General features: G+C 42.5%; 1 protein-coding gene across 1 annotated transcript in view; it reads left to right on the top strand.

Annotated features, from left to right (window-relative positions):
- The first annotated feature begins 1,597 nt into the window (after positions 1–1,597).
- The window catches only part of LOC129851032 (leucine-rich repeats and immunoglobulin-like domains protein 1), a 42,196-nt gene continuing 20,959 nt past the window's right edge, over positions 1,598–22,834 (top strand). Inside the window, 3 exon segments of the mRNA XM_055917195.1 lie at positions 1,598–2,799; positions 16,032–16,103; positions 17,014–17,088. Coding sequence (XP_055773170.1) covers positions 2,597–2,799; positions 16,032–16,103; positions 17,014–17,088 — 350 coding nt within the window. The 5' untranslated portion in view covers positions 1,598–2,596.

Raw genomic sequence — 22,834 nt, 5'->3', positions numbered from 1 at the left:
GACAATTCAGGACTTATCCTAACATGTAGCAATAGCTCATTCTGAGTCAATCAATAGGACCTGTCATAGCCACAAAAAAGTAAATGGAAAAAACAGTTCACAAGGCCTAAAGGCTGACAAGTTCAACAATTTATTGCAGATGTGCATTTTGAGACAACGGGCGGACATGACTTCACCATTTGGGAAGAATTATGCGCTATCATGAGACCCATTATAGGACACCTCTGAATCACGTAAAGATCCTTCTGAATACACACTCACAACTCAACTCCAACTAAGATATTTTCGGAAAAGGAAAAGTTCCACATCATTGCAACAATAATGGATTTTATATTTTGTTTGTAAACTAAATGGTAACACTACTTATACCTGTATAATAACAATGCAATTACTATAGGACAGTCCCTATGTTAATAACAAACAAAGCTCAACTCCCTTACTATGTAACTCCAATGCATACTGAATGCAACAACCTAGGGTAGGCCTACTAAGCGGAGGTCAGATTTATGTCAACTTTTTTAAGGGCGAAAAAACATTCATAGTGAAAGGAATTTTATAATATCTGTACATTATAGGAACACCTGTAAGCACAAAAGTACAATGATTAATGTTTTGCTTTAGTATGCGATTAATAATCAGTGGTAGAGACATTGTAAGTGCATGAAGAGGTCAACTGTACAATAGTCAGATGTCTGTGTGTTGAAGCTATACTTTCAGTTCCTGTTGATACTATGTTCCAGTCTTACTTCTGCTAGTACATGATAGCAATAGGAGGAAGAAGGATTGGGAAACTAACTGCAAATAACAATAAACTGAACTCCGCCTAGCAGAGACATCTTTGTATTAGCACCTATTAATTATGAGGTTATATGGTATTAAAGTTAAGGGACATCACCCTGGCTGGGGTGATCCTCAGTAAGGGATAAAACGGGATAACACCATCTTTGTACTAAGTGTGTTACTTGCAAATTACTGTAAGTGTATACTCCGGGTTGCAATCCTTATTAAACAAACTAACCTCTGATCAAAGAAGTTTCCTGTGGTCACTTGTGTGCACATAGGGCAGAATTCCCTTACAATAGTGTCAGAATGATATACAGTATTTGCAGCATTTCCACTGCTATCTATTACGGAAGGCTATCATTAACCGATTATAGTGCTTTAACCTGGTCCTTGTCCCTTTAAAGCGGCACTCAGCAGTAAAAACAATAACATTGCGTAATCCCCACCCCTGGTTTGGTAAAAAGCTGAGGGATGGGGCTGAATAAATTGTATCACTCTCCGATTCCTAGATATCAAAATGATCGTTTTAACCATGTTTTGAGGCTACATAGTGTGTGTTTACATTTTCTTTGTTTACAAACATTGAAGTAAAACAATCTTATATTTTGGGTTCTGATGGGGTACGACAATTGAATTAAGCTCATGAGGCCTTTATAAGTTATATTAGTCAAGAATCAATGGGTACATATCGTTAATGTATACGTCCCAAAATGTATGTAGCAACTGCTGATTGCCCCTTTAAGACGCGGTGAGCATGAAAGGAGGTGGTGAGGTTTCACACCCGGGGTGGGAAACATGGGTTGGGTCAACGACTGGTGAGTGACAGCTGGTCACTGGCAGTCGAACCGCCTGTAGAATCCATTAGGAGTTTACCGTTCCTCAAATTTGAACAGCCAATTGCAAGGGAAATGGGAGGTTCCCTTGTGCATCAAAAGTGGGACTACTATGGAACGAAGACTGAAAAAAGTTAACTAAATCAAGAAGAAACAACTCATAGTGGATACAGTCTGAAGTTGGGGACTTAATTTGTTAATGATCCGACAGCATCTGATAAACATTTCCTAGGCTCTTCGGATAGCATAACGCGTCGAGGGTGCGGCGAAGTTGGGATCAATTGGCACTAGCAAGGTGTTTCTTTTTTTGGCGTTTTGCAAGCGTCATAAACGAGAAGTCAACGATCGTTTTCGGCACTAAACTTTAGCTGTTACATTTGCATAGCAATGGAACATTGTAACACGGTCCACGTTTTAGCCAACATTCCAAGCCCGCGATGAAGAGAAGATACGTTTCAACGTTTATTTTGAGTGCGGAGGCAACGCGCATAGGCTAGTGTTTAGATAATGTGTCCATTTATTATAGGAAAATGTGTGTGTCACTTGTATGTTTGACATGCTGAAAGTTGTACTGAAAATGAGGAGCCGCCGTTGATGTTTGCCATATTTTTTTGCCTATTATTTCAATGTTTGCCAAAACAAATCGCTTTGCCAAGAGTCCTCGTTTTCAGCCTTTTATGGACAAGTTCTACTTGCATTTAATTATGTTTACTTGACAAGTTTGTAGCCTTAATTCTAAGTAAACCGTGATTCAACTTTGATTTCAGACCACATAGGACACGAGGAGAAAGTTGTACTGAAATTGTTTTAAATTACTTATTTGGAAGAGTAGACCTATTGACCTACACCACACGTTTTTGTTTTTACTTCATTTTAGCACAACGCAATTGATGTACTATAACAGACCTCACTATCTCAAAAACGATCATATTTCCAATTTGAGGAGAGATCAGTGGCCGCTCGATTAAACTGGATACAAAATGGCGGCGCCCCTGGAGCGAATTGGATCGGGTTCTCACTATGGTTTTTATTTAGTGTTCTCGCTGGAACTGTTAATCAATTACGGTTTGAGCTCAGATTTACAATGTGCTCAGAACTGTACCTGCAATGGAGATTATGTGGACTGTAGTCATTTGGATTTGACAGATACACCGCTGGACCTGCCGATTCAGACAGTTTCCCTGTAAGTAGATTCGAGCTGCAGTATTAATTGACCACCCTATATCAGGATAAGATACAATGTTGCCGAAGGGAATGCAGCCCTCCATCGACTGTTGGAATCTTTGTTGCAAGGACATAAATTAATATTTAAATTAACTTTTATGGAGTTGCATGGTTGTCTTATTACTTTGTAGCCTATGCCTCACATCATTGCGACACACCAGAAACCAAATGGGCTATTCATGCATGGACAGCGGAATACGGATAATGTCAAAACAACATCTTTGTCGATTTGTCATTTCCACTGAATCTGAAACTACTTAACAAGTTGCTTTCAATTGTTATCCCGTTCAATAATAGGCTTTATTGACGTATTAGGCTACTCCCCACCTCTGAATAGGCTACTTCAAGGGTGACCAAAAATATATACATTTGGGAGGAAATAGCCTATATAACTAAATCGTGTCAATTAGGAAGATTAGATACATTTTCAACAATCTAAACAATATCTACTTAGGTATTTGGGAAAATCATTTTTCCAAGGAAATTGACTAGCTTAAATCTCATTGGATTTAAACCTCTGTGTTGTCTAAACGTCACCTCATAAATAGATTTATGATACTTACAATATTAGTCCTTTATCCCCTATTTGGTTCTGTGGCCGTGGCCCACAAATTGGATTTCTAGTAAATTTAAGCGTGTATTCTCAAGACATCATTGGCCACAATGGGGACACAGTCTGCAGGTTTGTTTAGGAAATGAGCCAATTGAGAAACATTTTCTTGGAATGTGTCTTGAAATTGAGAACATTTCAGTCCTCATCCCATTGAAATGACACAGGTTGTTTATAGACAAGTTACTTTTTTTTTTAATCATAATTTTGGCTCAAGCAGCAGTTGGACCACTGTTTCAATGGCAATTGTGAATCCTCAAGGACAATTCAACTGTTTAGCAGGAATGTTGAGGAGAGAGAGAGAGAGATGTGTATACAAGTCTTTTTGGGCTGGGGGTTTAAAAAGTGAATCTTCTCAGACTCCCAGGTTCCTGTTTGAGGCAGTTTGTCTTCCCCTGGGAAGTGAGGAATGCAACTTTTTAAAAAGTCCTCTAAAATTTGAATAATGATGCCTTATTGCCCTTTAGCACCACAGTGGTGTTTATGGCATAATGTAACACTGATGCATAGGTATACAGTACTATACTATCTTCAACACCACTACTAGAGCAATGGGGACACGTTTCTCATCTGGAATGGCTAAATGCAAACATTGTGGTGTGATATCTGGTGCCTGGCGGGTCATGTCTAGAACAAATATATATAGGTTAGCCTACTTGTTATCTGTAAGTACCTTATTGATCAAGATTTAGCTGTGACATACTCTTGTTGTTTTCAAATTGAATGGTTTTATTGCATTGAATTAATCTGTAAATCACTTAGGCCGTGTATTTCCCCACGTTTGTAGACGCCACAAAGGGAGACTTTCTTATTTGGTTTTCTATTGAGACTGTATGTGATCCCATTAAAACTCTTATCCCAGTTCATTTGACTTGTTGGAAGGAGGAGATGCATTCGTATAGGTGGATATTTCAGTCTGTGTGAAATGTCTGTTTACAAAATGTGTGTGTGGATGGGGGTTGGGCACAGGGGAACTGCCATTCACTCTCGCTCATTACAAAGCATGCACTTTTTTTCCCCCTCTTGGCGCTTCAAAAAGCTGGGCGTTTAAAAGTTTACTGCACACAATGTGTAGGGAGAGAGGTGGAGATGAATGGGCAGTCAATGTGGACGGCTCGCTGGTCGGCTGGAGCTACCTCTATAATTTATGATCAAAAGGATATGCCTCATGGTTTGGCCTGGTCTGAAGAAAGGTCCACAGAGACTCACTCAATGCATCACGTAAGGAAGGAGAACATTAAACATGAACATTTTATCAACAAATACCTTTAATCCTCAATCTTAATCCTATAACGATGGAGTAAAATATGATAATCTCATAAATCTCATTAATTAATTTAAATTAATTTTAGACTGGACTATACTATGATTTTGAATCTAAACTTTAAAATAAAACCTTACCACGATTCATTGAGATCTTAGTTTTAGACCACTGTGTAAGTGTCCTGTCAGGCCATGCTGGGTTTCACACCAAATGTTTGTCTCTCAACCTCTGGTGAAAATGTGCCAAGTGAATTAGTGGGGGGAATAAAGTTTCCCTGTAATGTTTAGACCTGGCCTGGGTGGATGCTAGCAGTAGTAGCGGTCGGTCAGTCAGTGTGGTGGGTAAGCGGACACTGTTGGGTGTCTATTAAAACAAGATTGGTCCAGCTCACAGTGAGCTGCTCTGAACTGGCTCTTCTGTAGCAGAATGCCCTTGTGTTGGTTAGGACAAGATGGACGGCATGATGGCTTGAGTTTTAAAAATGCCTGAGGTCCTAGATATAATTTTTTGTAATACTCCTATTTAAATTCTTGAGCTGTATACAATAATTACATTTCTCATTCTCTTCATATACTGTATATGCTCCTGAACAAATAGTGACTTGCTGTTGTAATATTTTATACGGGCCTATATATAGGCCTAGTGTAGTGATGACAACTCCTACAGTAGCATGGATTTATTAGGGGTAGATGTGGCAGAGACTGGGTGCTCCAATACAGTATATCCGTCAGTAAGAGCGAGAGTTTTCGGAGGAAACTCTGGGCACGGGTTGGTGAAAAATGGAGCCATAATGCCTTCCAGTTGTCAAAATAGTTTCCCTGTTCTGCCCTGTTTTTACAGCTCCCCTGTGACACTGCTGCCTTGATGGAGATAGTAGGAAACAAGCGGGTGTTGGCATATTCAGCCAAAGGGAAAGCAGAGAAGATTGATCTTACAGGGAGAGATGAGGCATTGAAATAATTAGATGGGGAAATTGGCGAGAGTGACCACTGGTTATTTAGGGAGAATGTTCAATGGTTAATATACTGTACTTCAAAGCAAGAGATTTTCAAGGGTATTCTATATTTTTTCTGTTGCCTTTATTAAACGTATTAGAATATGGTGGTAATTATGCATGCCCATAAGGCTGTTAACACATCACGAAGATTGTTCCCTAGATAAGTGCTCTAGTAGTTTTCTGATGAATAGCCTAATGATACCCATTGCAGGCTTCCTCTCACTGTGAGAAACTCTCTCGAGTGGTGGTTTGACTCGTTTGTGGTCACTGTAAAGTGTCTTTTCCGGCAATGGGTTTTACAGAAGTAAATAAAAGCATGAACATTATTAACATTGGCTCCGATCGATGTGGTTTGATACAGAGAGAAAGCAGAGTCCCTGTGTCTGTAAGAAGTCTCCTGCTTTGTTCTTCATTTCTACAGCTGTGGTCTACAGTGTCACCTATATTAACTCAAACAGGAAGGAGAATTCTCTGGATTGATCCTTTTACAAACCAGCTTTTGTGGAGTGGTTTCCTATATAGGCAAGAAATGTCAAGCCCTGACAGACAACCAACTACTCACTGCCTCTTTTGACAAACAAGTGTTGCGCGGTATACCAGTACCACGGTAATATCACGATACCAAAACATCATGATACTTATGATTAGTGATGCACCGATATCACATTTTTGGATGATACCGATATTCAATATTTTCCTTGCCGAAAAAAACGATACCGATATTACATTTTTTTTGCGTCCTTTTAAGCATTCTAGTACAGTTAACTATTTAACACACACACATGGACGCATCGGTCTAAGGCACTGCATCTCAGTGCAAGAGGTGTCACTACAGTCCCTCAGTCAGCCTATTGTGTGTATTGACATTCATATTGCACTGTACAGTTTTACCTAAGATCAATGAAAATGTAAAAGGCAACTAAATAACTTTTTGGTCAGTGTGTAACCTTTATTTAAACTAGGCAAGTCAGTTAAGAACAAATTCCTATTTACAATGACGGCCTACCCCGGATGACGCTAGGCCAATTGTGCGCCGCCCTATGGGACTCGCAAGCCGTGATTGTAAAACATAATCAAAACCTATTTCTTTGACTTACATGCTGTGCTGTTTCGTTGTTCATTTGTTCAGTCATTTCATTTGCAACCAGGATTTCTATGGAACACCGTTTGGGTCTTTGCATGTCAAATAACACTATTTGACTTCTCAAATAAGCTGGTTGACCAATCAGGACCTGAATATGACTGCACGTCACATAATAATTGAACGCATTCATACGTTTTTGATGTAGTTATTACACATTGATTACACTATCACTCGTATTTCATGTCACAACGATTAAAGTTGTCTCGCACACCTACAGTGATGCATCATGGATGCAAACAATGTTCTTCCCTCAAAACATAGCAAAACGACATCTGTTTCAGTAGCTATCGTTAGCTAGCTAACTATATAGCTAGGTATCCTCTAAAATAACCCTAATTTGTAAGACAGTTCTTATTTGATTAATGGTGGTTGGAACATAGGTGACATTAGCAACAATAAGGATTAGCCACAATAGTGAACTTTGCGGTTAGCTTTCAAAATAAAAGTATGTCGTTGACAGTGATGCAAATTAATACAAATAGTAGAATTATGCCATAATTGACTAGATCGTGCTAAACGAGGTTGGAATGTTATATAAAATTAACAAAAGACAATTTGACATCTGTTGCAATCACACTGGATGTATTCTACTTTAAAATTGCATTGGGGCATACTTATTTCACTGTACAGCCTTACCCCATGTCGTTGATCCACAATCCATAGGTATCAGTCTACTCGGTGACACCCAGAGAACATTAGCATCGTAGCTCTTATTGCGGGACTCTGAAACAACTGTGAATTGAGACACATTTATTGTCAACCTATGTGTATTGAACACTATTCCAGAGGAGAAACAATACTGCGTGGATGTTTTGGAGTCTGATAACTCTGAGGAGGACGTTGGGAAAAAATATATTGGGTATGGAGTAGACTGTTACCCCATTTCATTGATCTTAGGTAAAACTACAGTGCAATATGAATGTCAATACACACAATAGGCTGACTGGGGAGATGATTTCACATAGTCACAGTGCCACGATAAGAGCTACAACGCTAATTTTTACGTGAACTCTTCACAGTTGTGTTCTGTGGGGGTCACCGAGTAGATTGATAAACCATTTAATTGCTTCACATTCCAACCTTGTTTAACATTATCTAGTCTAATTATGGCATGATTCCGCCAATTGTAACATTCTTCAAATAGGTACTTTTATTTTGAAGGCAAACCGCAAATTCCACTTGTGGCTAGCTTCACACCACAACTCGGTCAGGTCAAGCCTCACTAGCCAGATGAAGCTAGCTGGCTGCTTTTAACGTTAGCTTTGGGCAACAGGGTTAAGTAGCTGGCTAGCTATTTATTTTCATGAACTGAAGTTCAATTTCAATAGGCGAGCAACAAGTGGCTACCTAGCTAATACTCACAAGGATTCCTAAATCATTGCTAAGAATAGTGAAAATGACTAATTTCTACTGGTCATTGTTTTCAGGCTGGTTGGTACTAGCCTTGTATTGGTACGAGTTGGGTACCACGCTAAAGCTAGCTAGCTACCCCAGAAGTAATGCTTTATTACCACCGCGGTATTGTAAACACATCGTTCGTGGCCGGTATTTGCTTGTTTGCGGACTTACATTTTTTTTGTACAGCTTTGACAGTGCTACTGATAGTAGTGGTGGCGCCTGGCTTGCATGTGCAAATTCAGAACACACAACATTCTATAATATAACTTTGTTATTTGATGTGTCAAATTAAAAGCTAATTTAACACGTCATAGTGTTATTTGACATGTATATATTTTGACACGCAAAGACCCAAACGGCGTTCCATAGTATGTCATGAAGTTACTAACAGTGAAGCTATTACTGTGTAACTCCGGTAAGGCAACATCTGAACAATAGCGCACTTGGTGACTTTAGTGTGTACCGGTGCTCGACCAGTTGCGAAAGCCAACATCACCCACGACAGGGAACGGTTGATTGTCAAGAGCAATGAATTCCATTATCTTGGCGTTAATGTATTTCGCCTTTGAGTTGTCTCGCTGAAATGTTCTTAGTCTTTCAAATGACTGCGCGATCCACACAGCAGACATTGTGGGCTAGGTTAGGAATGCTGCAAAATTGTACGTGGCGTCATTACGTCATGTACCTACATTTTATATAGGTATGCACGTCAGCTTTGACATCGTTTTTTCACATCGGCATTAAACTAGACATCGGGCCGATACCGATGTTGGCATTTTAAGCTAATATCGGCTGATTCTGATATGTTCACCGATATATCTTGCATCCCTACTTATGATACATTTTAGAATACCTTAGTACTGTTTCATATGATGCTACTGTATTTTTCAGCCCTGTTTATAAACTCAGTTGAATTGAAGCAACAGTCTCTTGGATGGGCAGGTCCAATAATATCCACTTCACTTTCATGCTCATATCATATGTGGCAGCTGTAATCAGCCAGCCTCATCCCCTACCAGCCCCCACTCACCTGCTTCTCTCTGTCAGCTCATCATGCACATATCACGTGAGGCAGCTGTAATCAGCCAGTCTCATCCCCTAACAGCCCTCACTCACCTGCTTCTCTCAGTCCGCTCTTCATGCACATATCACGTATGGCATCTGTAATCATCCAGCCTCATCCCCTAACAGCCCTCACTCACCTGCTTCTCTCCGTCCCCTTTTCATGTGCATCTTTTCCTCCGTCAGTTCTTTTAAATATCATTTGGCCGTGATGGCGAGCGGGGATGCAGATCCAGACCCTGAGTAGTCTTCTATTGTTAGACTTGTACATTTGTTACATTGGAGCAGCACGCAAAGCGAGCAATGTTGATACATTGTATCATTTCATCACCTGTTATAACCAAGCGCACAGACCAGTGTGAGTAGACTTTGCAAGTTCATTGTCATGCAGCCTCTAAGTGTCAGAGGGAAAATTGAGCCTGAAGGCATGCGACGGGCATGCTTGCAGCTTTACAGCAAAGAAAACGGTCTCCAGCCTAAGCAGTTAAAAATTGGCGCGCATTTTATATAATTTCACAAACCATGTTGCTGGTCGCTTTAAACTAATCCCAGGTTGCTAATTATTGGTTTGACAACAAACACCGTTGTTCAGTCACGTTACCTAGCTAGCTAGTAACCTGGTAACTTGACATTTATGTTTAGGCAAATTTGATTGGCACAGGAAGAAAGGAAAAAGGACTGCTACTCGTGCTTCAAAGGTACGATTCATATAGGCCTAATGTAAGCCTAAACTATATCAAATCAATTTCTTTCTGGTGCTCCTTAAATTCTGTTTGGAAGGGAGGGAGAGGTATGTGTCAGTTAACTGATAAGCAAAGAACGTTTCAGGCAGTGTTTTCCCCTTACTGACACAATGACATGCAGATCATTATGCATGTATATTCCTTCCTCGCATTCCTCTAGGCAAATCACTGGTCGGTCTAGTCGCCATTCTATGCAGTATTCTATAATATGGTGTGAAGTTCTACTCTATACAACATATTGAATTTCAGTGAAAGGTTTTTGGAGAACTTTTCGAAAAGGGGAAAAGTGTCTGGGGACAGGATGCTAGGCCACTTTTTTTCACCATGGTATCTAATATTTGGACTAGTATTGTTGGTATTGTGACAACACCATGACAGACTTTCTGTTACTGCATCATATGCCCCTCTGCCTTCAACCTCTGGTTTGGATTTTGCCCAAAGGAAATGGGTTTGTTTTGGTGGTTTCCTGACAGGCTATGGTCTGTTGGTTCCTCTGATCTTGGGTCCAGTTCACCTGGCCTGAGGGGGGGGGGGGGGGGGGGGGGATGATGGGGTGGAGATTCTGCTGGGGGGTTTCTGCCTGCTGCCTGTAAGTGTTGTCAACATCACAGTCTAGTTCATGTCTGGTTTAACTGGATGAAAGTTCTGTAGTCTGACTGAACCAACTACAATCAACATGCAAATAAACACCAAAACTTTGCAGAGGAGATTGCTGGTAATCAAGGATGTTGCCATCGTGTGACTATGGTTACCATGCATCTTGAGCCAGGTGGTATGAATGAAGGAATGATTGATAGCAGATCAAACTGCCGTAATGAAACAAAAGATAAAACCAAAACGGTTTCCTCCACTTCCTTAACCCCAGATGGACATATCCACAGTGGAACAGCTATACAACAGCAACTGAACAGACTGCAGGACTGTGGCTCTTGTGGTTTCAAGGGCAATTCTTTCTAAGCAGTCTTGTAAACTTGTGGTATTAAGAATGATTTTAGTAGTCTTGGATTCATTTCAGGGGAGCCCGATTTGAAACCAGGGTCTCATTCACAATGGTGTCCTGAGTACAAACATTTTCACAATAACATTTTATATTCCAAAATAACCAAGAAGTAGTAAAAAAAAAAGGGTAAATTTTCAACAAAATATTACAATCAATTGAAACAATTGCATTCCTTAATTAATTTAACACCAGAGTGCTAAACTTCCCTAGCGGCACCAGGGAATCAAAATGGAAGGAATTTAGCAGGTTATTGCAACAATGGGGCCTTCTGCCTATTATGTCCCTAGGCCCTAAAGCAACATCATCCTCTAGTTTCCTGGGGTTTACCATTATATCCATAGTGCTCTGATTTTATCATTCCTAAAAATAATCCTGTTAATGCTAATGTTTGATATTTACAGTAGATAGATGCTCAGTGCTTGCCTCAATAGAAAAATATGGCTTTTATTTATTGCTTTATGTAAATGTGAACTTTTATACTACAGTTTAAAATGAAATGTGTGTTATGGATATAGATAATATCTATCTAGACAAACACATTAGCAGCAATAAGTGAGTAGAGAAGTCCTTTTCATAACTAGATAAAAGTTGATATTTATTTTAAGTTATGAAGTGAGCTCATCGCTGTGTTCACTGTAATGACAATTGAACAGCTGCTGCCAGAAGTCATTCCATAGGAATCCAGTCAACAGAATAGATGGCCTTTTTTGTTAAGACACACTGGGGCGCAAAGTTTTTTTTATTTTTGTTTAAGCCAGTGTCTACAAAGTGGGTTTGATAAATGAATCATCTGTGAATTCTGTAGGCCTACATCTGGTAAGAGTTTGGAAACCTGATTTGAAAAAAAAGAAAGCGACTTGGAGAGGTATTGCGAAGTGGAGAACCCCCTAAACAGACCGCCACAACCAAGAGCTGATAGCTATGTGCTCACCAGAGCCAAGCATTCTTACCTTCCAAAAAACCTGCAGTGGCCGTGTCCACTTATTTAGTAGAAAACAGAGGCTTTCAGTACCTGCACATAAATCCACACACACAGGCCTACATACAGTTGTTTATAAAGTTCAGGCCTGTATTTGGCCCCATTCTCTCTCCATGGATGATGGTGTAATTATTGCAGGCTTTTCTTTTTGCAAGCATAATAAACATTAAGCAGGGGAAAATATATTGTTAAATGATCAATCATTTTATTCACTTTGAAGTACAGAATATAAGATCAGCGGCCAGTCAAGAGGGAACTGGAACAATACTCCCTCAGAATGGACATATTGATGTTATTCTTTCAGATTCATTGAGGCGGTTCATTTCCTTTTGCTCGTAATCAAGGAGTCTAGCGACTGTGGAACAAATTAGGATTTGCTATCAAACTCCAATCCGTGTGTGTGTGTGTTGTGTATGAGGCTGTGTTGTGTGCTCCTCCCTCATTTGGCATCTTTGGGCCTAAGTTCATGCTGAGCCCTGTTTGGCTATATATCAACTTTTTAGGTATACCGGTATGGATTTTTACAATACAGTCTACAAAGTTAATTTAGCACTTTATCAAAATAAAAGTTCTCTAAAATTGACTACTTCTCTTTCAGTTTGGTTGAGTATAAAACCATCAGAATGGAGAAATCCCATTAAAGCCACTTAAGATTAATTTGTTGCTATCCTAGGGTCCTGCACTACTCAAAACATTTAGAAATGTAATCATTCAGAAACATAATGTTGACATACCGATATTTCGGCCATATCGCCCAGCCCTCTTGGTGTGGTGGGGCACCATTGCTAAATTACTATTGTTGAAACACTGGGCATATTGTGCTACTTTTTAAATAAAAATACATTTGTTTTTGTTTGTGGCTGCTTTCTCAGTCTTGTCCACCCTCTCTTGCCTGTGTTTTGCGGGAGTCCAAAACAGTGGTGGTGGTACTCCTGTGTATGCTCTAACTGCCGTTGCCTGGCTGTAAATGGGCCTTTATGACAGGAAGGTGGGGTGGGGGGGGGAGAGACAGCACAGTGTTGTATTGTGCTCTCTTTGCCTCTGTCTGGCTGGCCCTCTGTTTGGCCTATGGGCGCGCTCCCTCTTCTCCTAGCTCCCTGACAGACGGAAGGTTATTCCCTGACCAGTTTATGGCTGGTCAGACCACATAAAAGCTCTGCTGTTTCCCAACTGCATCACAAAGGCCCTATTGCTGACATTTCACACTTCCAAAGAGCGAAGTTCACACATCTTATCAGCGATAGAGATGAGCAGATAGATTCCGGTCTAGTAGAACCCCTCCCCACCCCCTTCCCCTCTGCAGTCTGCCTTTAATTATGAGGGCACTGTCATAAGAAATAACATCACTCCCAAGCTCTTTCACGGAATACAAAACAAGTCAATTTTGTGTTTTTTGGGAGTTGTGATGAAGGGTTTATGACGTCAATCCAACAGTGTGTAGTAGTGTAACGGTTGAAGTCTAATGCTGTGGGGGGCTTTGAGTGTTTTGGGAGGTTTGAGGCAGGTCAGATTGCCTTGTCAGACAGGTTTTATAGCTTTATCGCTGCTCTAATGCTGTCTGAGTGGCCAAGAGAACCTGTACCCTCCTGAGCTACCTCTAACTGTGTTGCTATTGACCTGCGGTCTCTAGAGTAGACTGTGCTTCAGGGCAACAGGTGGACTGGGAAGTGGCAGTAGATTAAATTACCTGGCCTAGTATGTATTCCTAGACAAGTCTGTTCAATCTAGGCCTCTCCATCCTCCACTCCCACCTTCACCTCAGTTGATCCTGGTTGCACAACTCCTTGCATGCTTTAGATCAGGGATGGGAAACTGCCCCCCCCCCCCCCCCCCCTTGTAGACCTACTGATTTATTTTTTCCTCCATTATTTATTTGGCTAAAAGCTAGGCATGAATTACCTTGCTGACACTTTCTGGTCAAGAACATAGCGCTGTGATCTTGATCATGCTGACTAATGTTAAACAAGCCTGCTCATTTAGATAAACAGCAGAATTCTTGCTGTGCCATGCAATGGAATTCACCATTCCAGAGTTTCAGCAGAGGGAATAACTTTGTAGTGTTCGCCACACTCCATCACAGATTTCTCTTAGCTTTCAAAATAATGTGTTTTTGCACTGTTAAATTGACCACGGAGATCATTGAGGTTAAGAGTTTTTAGGACATCTCACAAACACACTTAAGTTTTTAATGCCTATGTTTTTGGCCTTTTTCTGTCCCATAGCCTTCTACACTTGTGTTGTGCCCAGTACATTGGATTGTGCCCCTGAGGCAGTATGGCTGATTCTGGAGAACGTTAGCCCCAGTCAGTGAGGCGTAACCCCACCCCCTCTACTTGTGACTGTAGAACAGAAGGAAGCTATGGTGTTATCACCAGCTGCTCATACAGTAGGTGTTAAAACACACTGAAACTTATCTGATCAGATAGGCAAGAAAATGAAGGTGAATGAACAAGGGAAGACAAATCTGGAGTTGTATAAACACTCCCTTCTCCTTGGCCTTCCTGAGATTGAGAATACATACAAACAAACACACACCGTCTGTTTGTTATTGTGGTCTCTGGCACCAGATTCTTCTCTCAAATGTGACCTTTCTTCTCTCTACTCTAAATGGACAACAGCAAACAATGACATGCTCTACATTTCTGTAGTCCTTTTATCTTATACCAATATAACACTCAGCCTGTTTTTCCTTCTGAAACCTGTTGAGGGGGCATGACAGCAGTCTTCCTCTGAACGGTGTTTTATTGGTTGTTTGTAATGAGGAGCTCTCCAGTTAAGCTTTATTATCCTCAGTTTGCACTGATCAGGGCCTTGTTAAAGGCTGGCGCTGATTGCTGTGGAAGATTACTGTGGTCGGTGTCGCTCACTGTGCTGCGCTGAGGTGGTGTTCTCAGCTGTATTTGTACCTTCCGGCGCCGCCCAGCCTGGCAGAGGAAACCCGGTGATTTTTCACTTTGCTTCAGTATGAGGTAATTGTCTCCTGTAACAGGGACAGCAATTTAGCAATATGTGGTACAATGGCGGTGGGAGGGCCCTGCCTATTATCATAACACACCGCCCTGTCAGGGCTGCCTGCAGGGCACACACACACTCTACCATTATCTCCTCACACACACGTATACTGTAGAGACTGACTTATCTCGGCAGGTAGCCTAGTGGTTAGAGCGTTGGGCCAGTAACCGAAAGGCTGCTAGATCAAATCCCTGAGCTGACAAGGTAAAAATCTGTCGTTCTGCCCCTGAACAAGGCAGTTAACCCACTGTTCCTAGGCCGTCATTGTAAATAAGAATTTGTTCTTAACTGACTTGCCTAGTTAAATGAAGGTTAAATGAAGGTTAAATAAAAAATCTCGATGGAGGTAGAGAGCAGGATAGGTGTTGAGACAGAGGGTAAAGAGTGAGGCAGAAACCTGGAAAGAGAGGCATATGTGCAGTGTGGTCTGCTCAGGCTGTGCAGGCAGCCTGCCACCAGAGGAAGGTGCAGGAATGTGGTGCGTCAGGTAAATCTGTCCCCAAACAATAAGCAGCCATCTCGCCACATGCTTGTGAAACATTCCTAGCCCATCTCTCATGTCTGGAGGCAACCAGAGCTGTGTCTCAGATCAGAGACTAAATATGTGTGTGTGTGTGTGTGTATGCACATTTGTTCGTGAAAGACAAATTTGTTTCTCAGTGTATTTGACTGACAACACCAATTCTGAACAAGTCCCTATTTAATGTTAGTCTCTGTGCAAGTGAAGTGGTGGCTATTAAATGCACTGTTAGTCTAAACTGCAAATTGACATGTACACAGATGGATGGCTGTGTATCCATTGTGTAAACCAAGTCAGAATCAGTATTGATTGGGAACCCCTGGAACAGTACCCAAATGGGGCTACAGGGTTGTCACAATGTTATAGGGAGTTCTCACAGTTGTGGAAAACCCCTGTAAAATGGAGGGTCAGGGGGTGGTGGGTGTATCAACAATACTAATCAGTCTGTTCTCTTTATTACAGAAATCTTGGCCACAACAAGTTGACAGCCATTGACGTCGAAGTCTTCTCAAACCTCCCAAACCTAAGAGAGCTGTAAGTTCCTCAGACATGATACTCTCTCCTCCCTCTGTTCCCCTTGGCTTTGTGTGTGTGCACTGGGCTCAGCCTTTTAAATGGCCCTTGTTCAGAACAGCACAGTATCGATTGTCAAGCAGACAGATTATCTATGAACGCAGTTCCTCACAAAGTGCTTCCCCTTCACGTCCTAATGGACTGCCCTGTGTGTATGTGTGCTTAGTCTAATGAAATGTTTTCTGTTAGCAGTAGGCCTAGCAGGCTTCCCAATGATAGTATTAGAGGGGGCATCAGTTAAGTCCTTACTGGACAGTACCCTGAACAAACACTGCAGTAGATTGGCATCTCACACATGGAACACTCACCATAATTGTCAGGTCCCTGACTGCTATGAGGTATAGTAGTGTCAATGGACAGAAATTCTGTCACGCACACTCCACATTCTAGCATCCTTGTATGTATTGTCTTGAAATTAGTCCAATTGAGAATAAAGTAGGGCTAGTGGTTTCTATATTAAGCTTTCTCCATCACTTGACACCAGTCAGGCTGAACCCTGGCTTGTAAATATTTGATACACTCAGGAGGGTCGATCTCAACCCAGGTAGGGAGGGCACAGACACTCTAACATCTGTTAGAGCCCAAGCACACACACTAGCCGGACACAGCTTTATCCATCTATGTTTTACTCGCATACATTTCTGTTATTATAGGAATGAATCTTACACACTTCAGATGGATACAGTAACACCATATCTATTTCCTTACTACACTGTTAAACCCAAGAGGAAACCTCATGTCGTTACTTCAGTTCTAAATACAACTTGATCAGTCAATTCACAGCAGTATGTTATCTCAATACAATGTTCTGTTACTTTCTCCTTTCAATCCATTATGTCCTCTAACATCATTGCGTCTGTGTTTCCCTCAGGCGCCTGGACCATAATGAGCTGACGTCCATCCCTGATCTAGGTCAGGCTATGTCTAAGATCGCTTTCCTCTACCTGTGAGTACACCTTTCATTTACCAGCATGGGGATGTCAAGCTGGCATCCCACTGTCCTCAAACTGCTATCCCTCACCGACTTGTCAATGTGTGTTTGAGTGCAAGTTTGGTTATGACCAAGAATCAGGGGCATCAATTGTGTATGGCAGTCGTCATACCCTAGCTCAACACCAACAATTTAAAATAGGCTACTAGAATCATTTCAATCGCGATTTTTAAAGGCAAATGCAGTTTGTCGGGCTGGCTTTAGGACCATGCGGATGGCTCAGAGCTGATGGGCAGGCTGTTTGATGGAGAGCGCATCGACATAGCTGCAGTGAAAAGCGCAACTTTTCTCTCATAACAGTGCAGATGTAGTAGATGGCTAGGTAACTGGCCTGACATGAAACTTAACTAGAGTTTTTAATCCCGATGTAGAAATGCAGTAAATTAGCTTAAACAAGCCTAAGACCACCATGTGCAATGCCAAGCGTCGGCTGGAGTGGTGTAAAGCTTGCCGCCCTTGGAATCTGGAGTGGAAACGTGTTCTCTGGAGTGATGAATCGCTTCACCATTTGGCAGTCCAACTGGCAAATCTGGGTTTGGCGGATGCCAGGAGAATGCTACCTGCCTGAATGCATAGTGCCAAATGTAAAGTTTGGTGGAGGAGGATTCATTTTCTGGAGCTGTTTTTCATGGTTCGGGCTAGATCCCTTGGTTCCAGTGAAGGGAAATCTTAACCCTACAGCATACAATGACATTCTAGACAATTCTGTACTTCCAACTTTGTGGCAACAGCAAGGCCCTTTCCTGTTCCAGCATGACAATGCCCCCATGCACAAAGGGAGGTCCATACAGAAAAGGTTTGTCGAGAGCCCTGACCTCAAACCCCTCAAACACATTTGGGATGAATTGGAACGCTGACTCTGAGCCAGGCCTAATCGCCCAACATCAGTGCCCGACCTCACTAATGCTCTTGTGGCTGAATGGAAGTAAGTCCCCGCATCAATGTTCCAACATCTAGTGGAAAGCCTTCCTAGAAAAGTGGAGGCTGTTATAGCAGCAAAGGGGGGACCAAGCTCACACTTACTTTTGGTCATGTAGTGTACATTGATTGCCTCTCTTTAATGGATGTGAAGCATTGACTGTGCTGAGCACTGAGACTAGTGCTCCAGAGTTCTATCCTGGTTACAGTTTGTGAAACTCTGTCTGGAGGGACTGCCTGTGCTGGCATCTCACAGGAGATATACTGCCCTATTTTGGAAGAGCCGCTGTGTGTGTCACAGCTGTGAGCCCAGTGGCTGACCCTCGACAGACACACAATTGTGACAATATCCTGCTTGCCTGGCCTACAGAGTAAGTAAGTCTTTGTTGTTTTCCAGCCTCCAACAGTTCACCTGTCATGGTGGCTACAGAACATTCTCGCTTCTAGGGATGTAACGATTCAAAACAGTCTGATTCAAATGTTTAAGATACGAGAGCATCGGTCTGTGGATGCCAAACCGATTCAAATGTAGCGTGTATCAGTCAGAAAATCTATTCCTTTGTGACAACTGACGCGTCCTCTCCTTCAGTGTCAAACTAAGCATGTAACGGTTTTGACAGACATTGATCTACAAGTCATTTTGCATGCCGAACAACCCCAAGGAATATCAGAAGCCTAGTGAAATTGCCTACTGTGCCCAGCTTCACATGCTGACCAACACGAGGTAGACTGCTTGTTCTTGATCTTGTACATCTGCATGGCACCTTCAGCATTCAAATGCTAAAAGTATTTTTACCCCTTGACTTATTCCACATTTTGTTGTGATACAGCCTGAATTCAAAATGTATTCAATGTTTGTTTCCTCACACCTATTTACACACAATACCCCATAATGGCAAAGGAAAAACGTGTTTTAGAAATGTTTGCACATCTTTTGAAAATGAAATACAGATATCTAATTTCTCTAAATATATCTATCATTGCTTATAACCGAAAAGTGTTCACACCCTTGAGTCAATACAATTTAAAATCACCTTTGGTGAGTCTTTCTGGGTACGTCTAACCAATATTGGCACATTATTCTTAAAAAAATTCTTCAAACTCTGTCATGATAGGAAGGATGCCTGTAGTGACTGGGTGTATTGATACACCATCCAAAGTGTAATAATAACTTCACCATGCCCAAAGGGATATTCAATGTCTTATTCTTATTTTGTTTAAGCTATCAATAGGTACCTGTCTTTGTGAGGCGTTGGAAAACCTCCTTGGTCTTTGTGAGGCGTTGGAAAACCTCCTTGGTCTTTGTGAGGCGTTGGAAAACCTCCTTGGTCTTTGTGAGGCGTTGGAAAACCTCCTTGGTCTTTGTGAGGCGTTGGAAAACCTCCTTGGTCTTTGTGAGGCGTTGGAAAACCTCCTTGGGGTTTGTGAGGCGTTGGAAAACCTCCCTGGTCTTTGAGGCGTTGGAAAACCTCCCTGGGCTTTGTGAGGCGTTGGAAAACCTCCCTGGGCTTTGTGAGGCGTTGGAAAACCTCCCTGGGCTTTGTGAGGCGTTGGAAAACCTCCCTGGGCTTTGTGAGGCGTTGGAAAACCTCCCTGGGCTTTGTGAGGCGTTGGAAAACCTCCCTGGGCTTTGTGAGGCGTTGGAAAACCTCCCTGGGCTTTGTGAGGCGTTGGAAAACCTCCCTGGGCTTTGTGAGGCGTTGGAAAACCTCCCTGGGCTTTGTGAGGCGTTGGAAAACCTCCCTGGGCTTTGTGAGGCGTTGGAAAACCTCCCTGGGCTTTGTGAGGCGTTGGAAAACCTCCCTGGGCTTTGTGAGGCGTTGGAAAACCTCCCTGGGCTTTGTGAGGCGTTGGAAAACCTCCCTGGGCTTTGTGAGGCGTTGGAAAACCTCCCTGGGCTTTGTGAGGCGTTGGAAGACCTCCCTGGGCTTTGTGAGGCGTTGGAAGACCTCCCTGGGCTTTGTGAGGCGTTGGAAAACCTCCCTGGGCTTTGTGAGGCGTTGGAAAACCTCCCTGGGCTTTGTGAGGCGTTGGAAAACCTCCCTGGGCTTTGTGAGGCGTTGGAAAACCTCCCTGGGCTTTGTGAGGCGTTGGAAAACCTCCCTGGGCTTTGTGAGGCGTTGGAAAACCTCCCTGGGCTTTGTGAGGCGTTGGAAAACCTCCCTGGGCTTTGTGAGGCGTTGGAAAACCTCCCTGGGCTTTGTGAGGCGTTGGAAAACCTCCCTGGGCTTTGTGAGGCGTTGGAAAACCTCCCTGGGCTTTGTGAGGCGTTGGAAAACCTCCCTGGGCTTTGTGAGGCGTTGGAAAACCTCCCTGGTCTTTGTGGTTGAATGTGTACTTGAAATTCACTACTCGACTGAGGGACCTTACAGATAATTGTAAGTTGTTTTATGACTTGTTAAGCAAATCTTAACTCCTGAACTTATTTAGGCTTACCATAACAAAGGGGTTGAATATTTATTGACCCCAGACATTTTAGCTTTTCATTTTTAATGAATTTCTAAAAACATAATTCCACTTTGACATTATTTTTTATTTAACCAGGTACGTTTACTGAGAACACGTTCTCATTTACAACCACGACCCGGGGTGTAGTTACAGGAGAAGGAAAACTAGTTGCACATCCCTGATCACTCTATTGAAGCAAAAAACCACAACTCAATATAAAACGGCACCCCTGTCAATACACAGCTGGACTCTTCTGCTCCCAATTTCTCCAGTTGTGCTATTTACAAACAAACCCTGTTCTGGGGGACTACAGTAAGCTTCATAATGTAAAATAATGATTTATCTTGTAACATATTGCACAAGTCTACTGAAGATGTATATAAAAAAGAAATGGCTACAAATATTCTCTAACAAATCGTACTGAATTGTTTCAAACTAAAACGTATCGTTCCTGTATCGGAGCCCATGCATCGAATCGTCTTGAAAGTGAAAGATGCACATCCCCACTCTTCTCACTCATCCTGAAACAAGAGAAAGCCCTCTGTCTCAAAAGTTAACGTTAAAGACAGTTTGCAGCATGTCTGTGTGTTTGTATTACACCTCTAACACCCACTTTCATTCTGTCACTTCTGTGTTAGTAACGGTACACAGCAGATTCCTGTAAAATGCACCATCACTGTGTATCACTTTCAGTCTTTGTAAGAGTCATCCCTGCCTCTCCCTGTGTGTCACTCATCAGACCCTCAAATAAGCTGTGTAGTGTGCTCACTGTAACTGTCATCTGATTAACATCTGACTTATGACAATGTCTGAAACTCATGTCCAACATTAGGATATGTTGGAGGTTGACTTTGAGTGTTTTCATTGCCTCGAACAGTAGTCTGCCTGATTCTAGGTCACTGTAAAGCCAAGGTTTATAGTTAGCTGTTTGAAATGAACGCTAGTTCAGCAGGCTGTGTGTAGCTCTACTCGCTTCTTTTTTTGGCCTGATTCTAAGCCTGTTGCTACGGGAAGCTCAGTGCATGATGGGAAGATGCATATCTTTCCAAAGCTGCACAGCTGAAAGCATTTGAACCTGCAGCTGGAGCTGTCACTCACAGGGCTTACTGTAAAAAGGTGACCGGGAGGCGTGGTGGATGGGAAGAGGGCTGGCTCAGGATGACATCACCGTTACCGACACAAGGGGGGAGTACTGGAGCTCAGTTTGCCCATGAGTAACCCCATCGTAACACCCCCCCCCCCCCCCTTGTGTTCAGGCAGTGCAGTCTGAATTCCTCTGCCGGTGCTGTGTGAGACTGTAGCTGCAGGGAGAGAGAGAGAGGGTGTTAGAACAGAGGGTTGTCTGTCACCATTCCCTGGCCTGTGCTGTCTACTCCCTGGGCCTCTCCAACAGACTGTTGTTTCTGAGGCAGCGTATGGTGACATTGAAGCATGGTGCCAGACCAGACTCTTGTTTTCTCTCGCTCTCTCTCAATCGTTCTCTATCCCACACACCCTGCGGATCTTTTGATCCTCTCACTTGTGGAGTTCATCAGGCTGATAAGCCAATCAAAGCGGCCCAAACCAGCTAGTCTGTGTGGCCGCGGGGCTTTGACTTGGATTAATCACTGCTCTTAGATCAGTCAGTCAGATCAGCTCCCACCCTGGGGCTAGCACACTCCCATAATGAACCTGTCATCCTGCTCTCCCAGAATGTAGCATGGCTCCCATGCTCCAATGTCACTGCAGGCCACCAAACCCCAATAGAATCACATGGGCCAGGGGAGAGTGAGACTTTTCCATTGTCAGGCATCCACCCTTCCCACATCAGAGAGGTGTCAAAAGAACTCCATGAAAATCACATGATGGTTAATGGGCCGATATGATTTAAAATAACTGTTCTTTAACCTGGGCAGTAGTGTTAACTCTTTTTATTATCAACACCCTCAACATCAAGGTGTCAAAACTGACTGTAGGAAAATCCAATGGCTAAATGGGTTGATGAAATTTGTAATGAAGGGATCTGTTGAATGTACCCCCAGCGTCAAAGATCCCGTGTGTCTCAGTTGGTAGAGTATGGCGCTTGCAATGCCAGAATTGTGGGTTCGATTGGGGGACCAGGGGACCAGTACGAAAATGTACACACGCACTTCTGTAAGTTGTTCTGGATAAGAGCGTCTGCTAAAGGACTCAATGTAAAGAGAGGGGGGAAAGCCAGCGCTTTATAAATGAACCTATTGTCTGCATCCACCCTACCCCGTCACCACCTCTCGTCTCACACCTCCTCTGGTTGTCACACAGCTGGACTATTCTGGCTGTGGGAGGATGGGCAAGAGAAGCGAGAGAATGAGGAACT

Source organism: Salvelinus fontinalis, chromosome 3 (genome assembly GCF_029448725.1).
Source record: "Salvelinus fontinalis isolate EN_2023a chromosome 3, ASM2944872v1, whole genome shotgun sequence".
NCBI lineage: Eukaryota > Metazoa > Chordata > Actinopteri > Salmoniformes > Salmonidae > Salvelinus > Salvelinus fontinalis.
The sequence above is the reverse complement of the archived record's forward strand: the minus strand, read 5'-3'. Positions and strand labels throughout refer to the sequence as shown.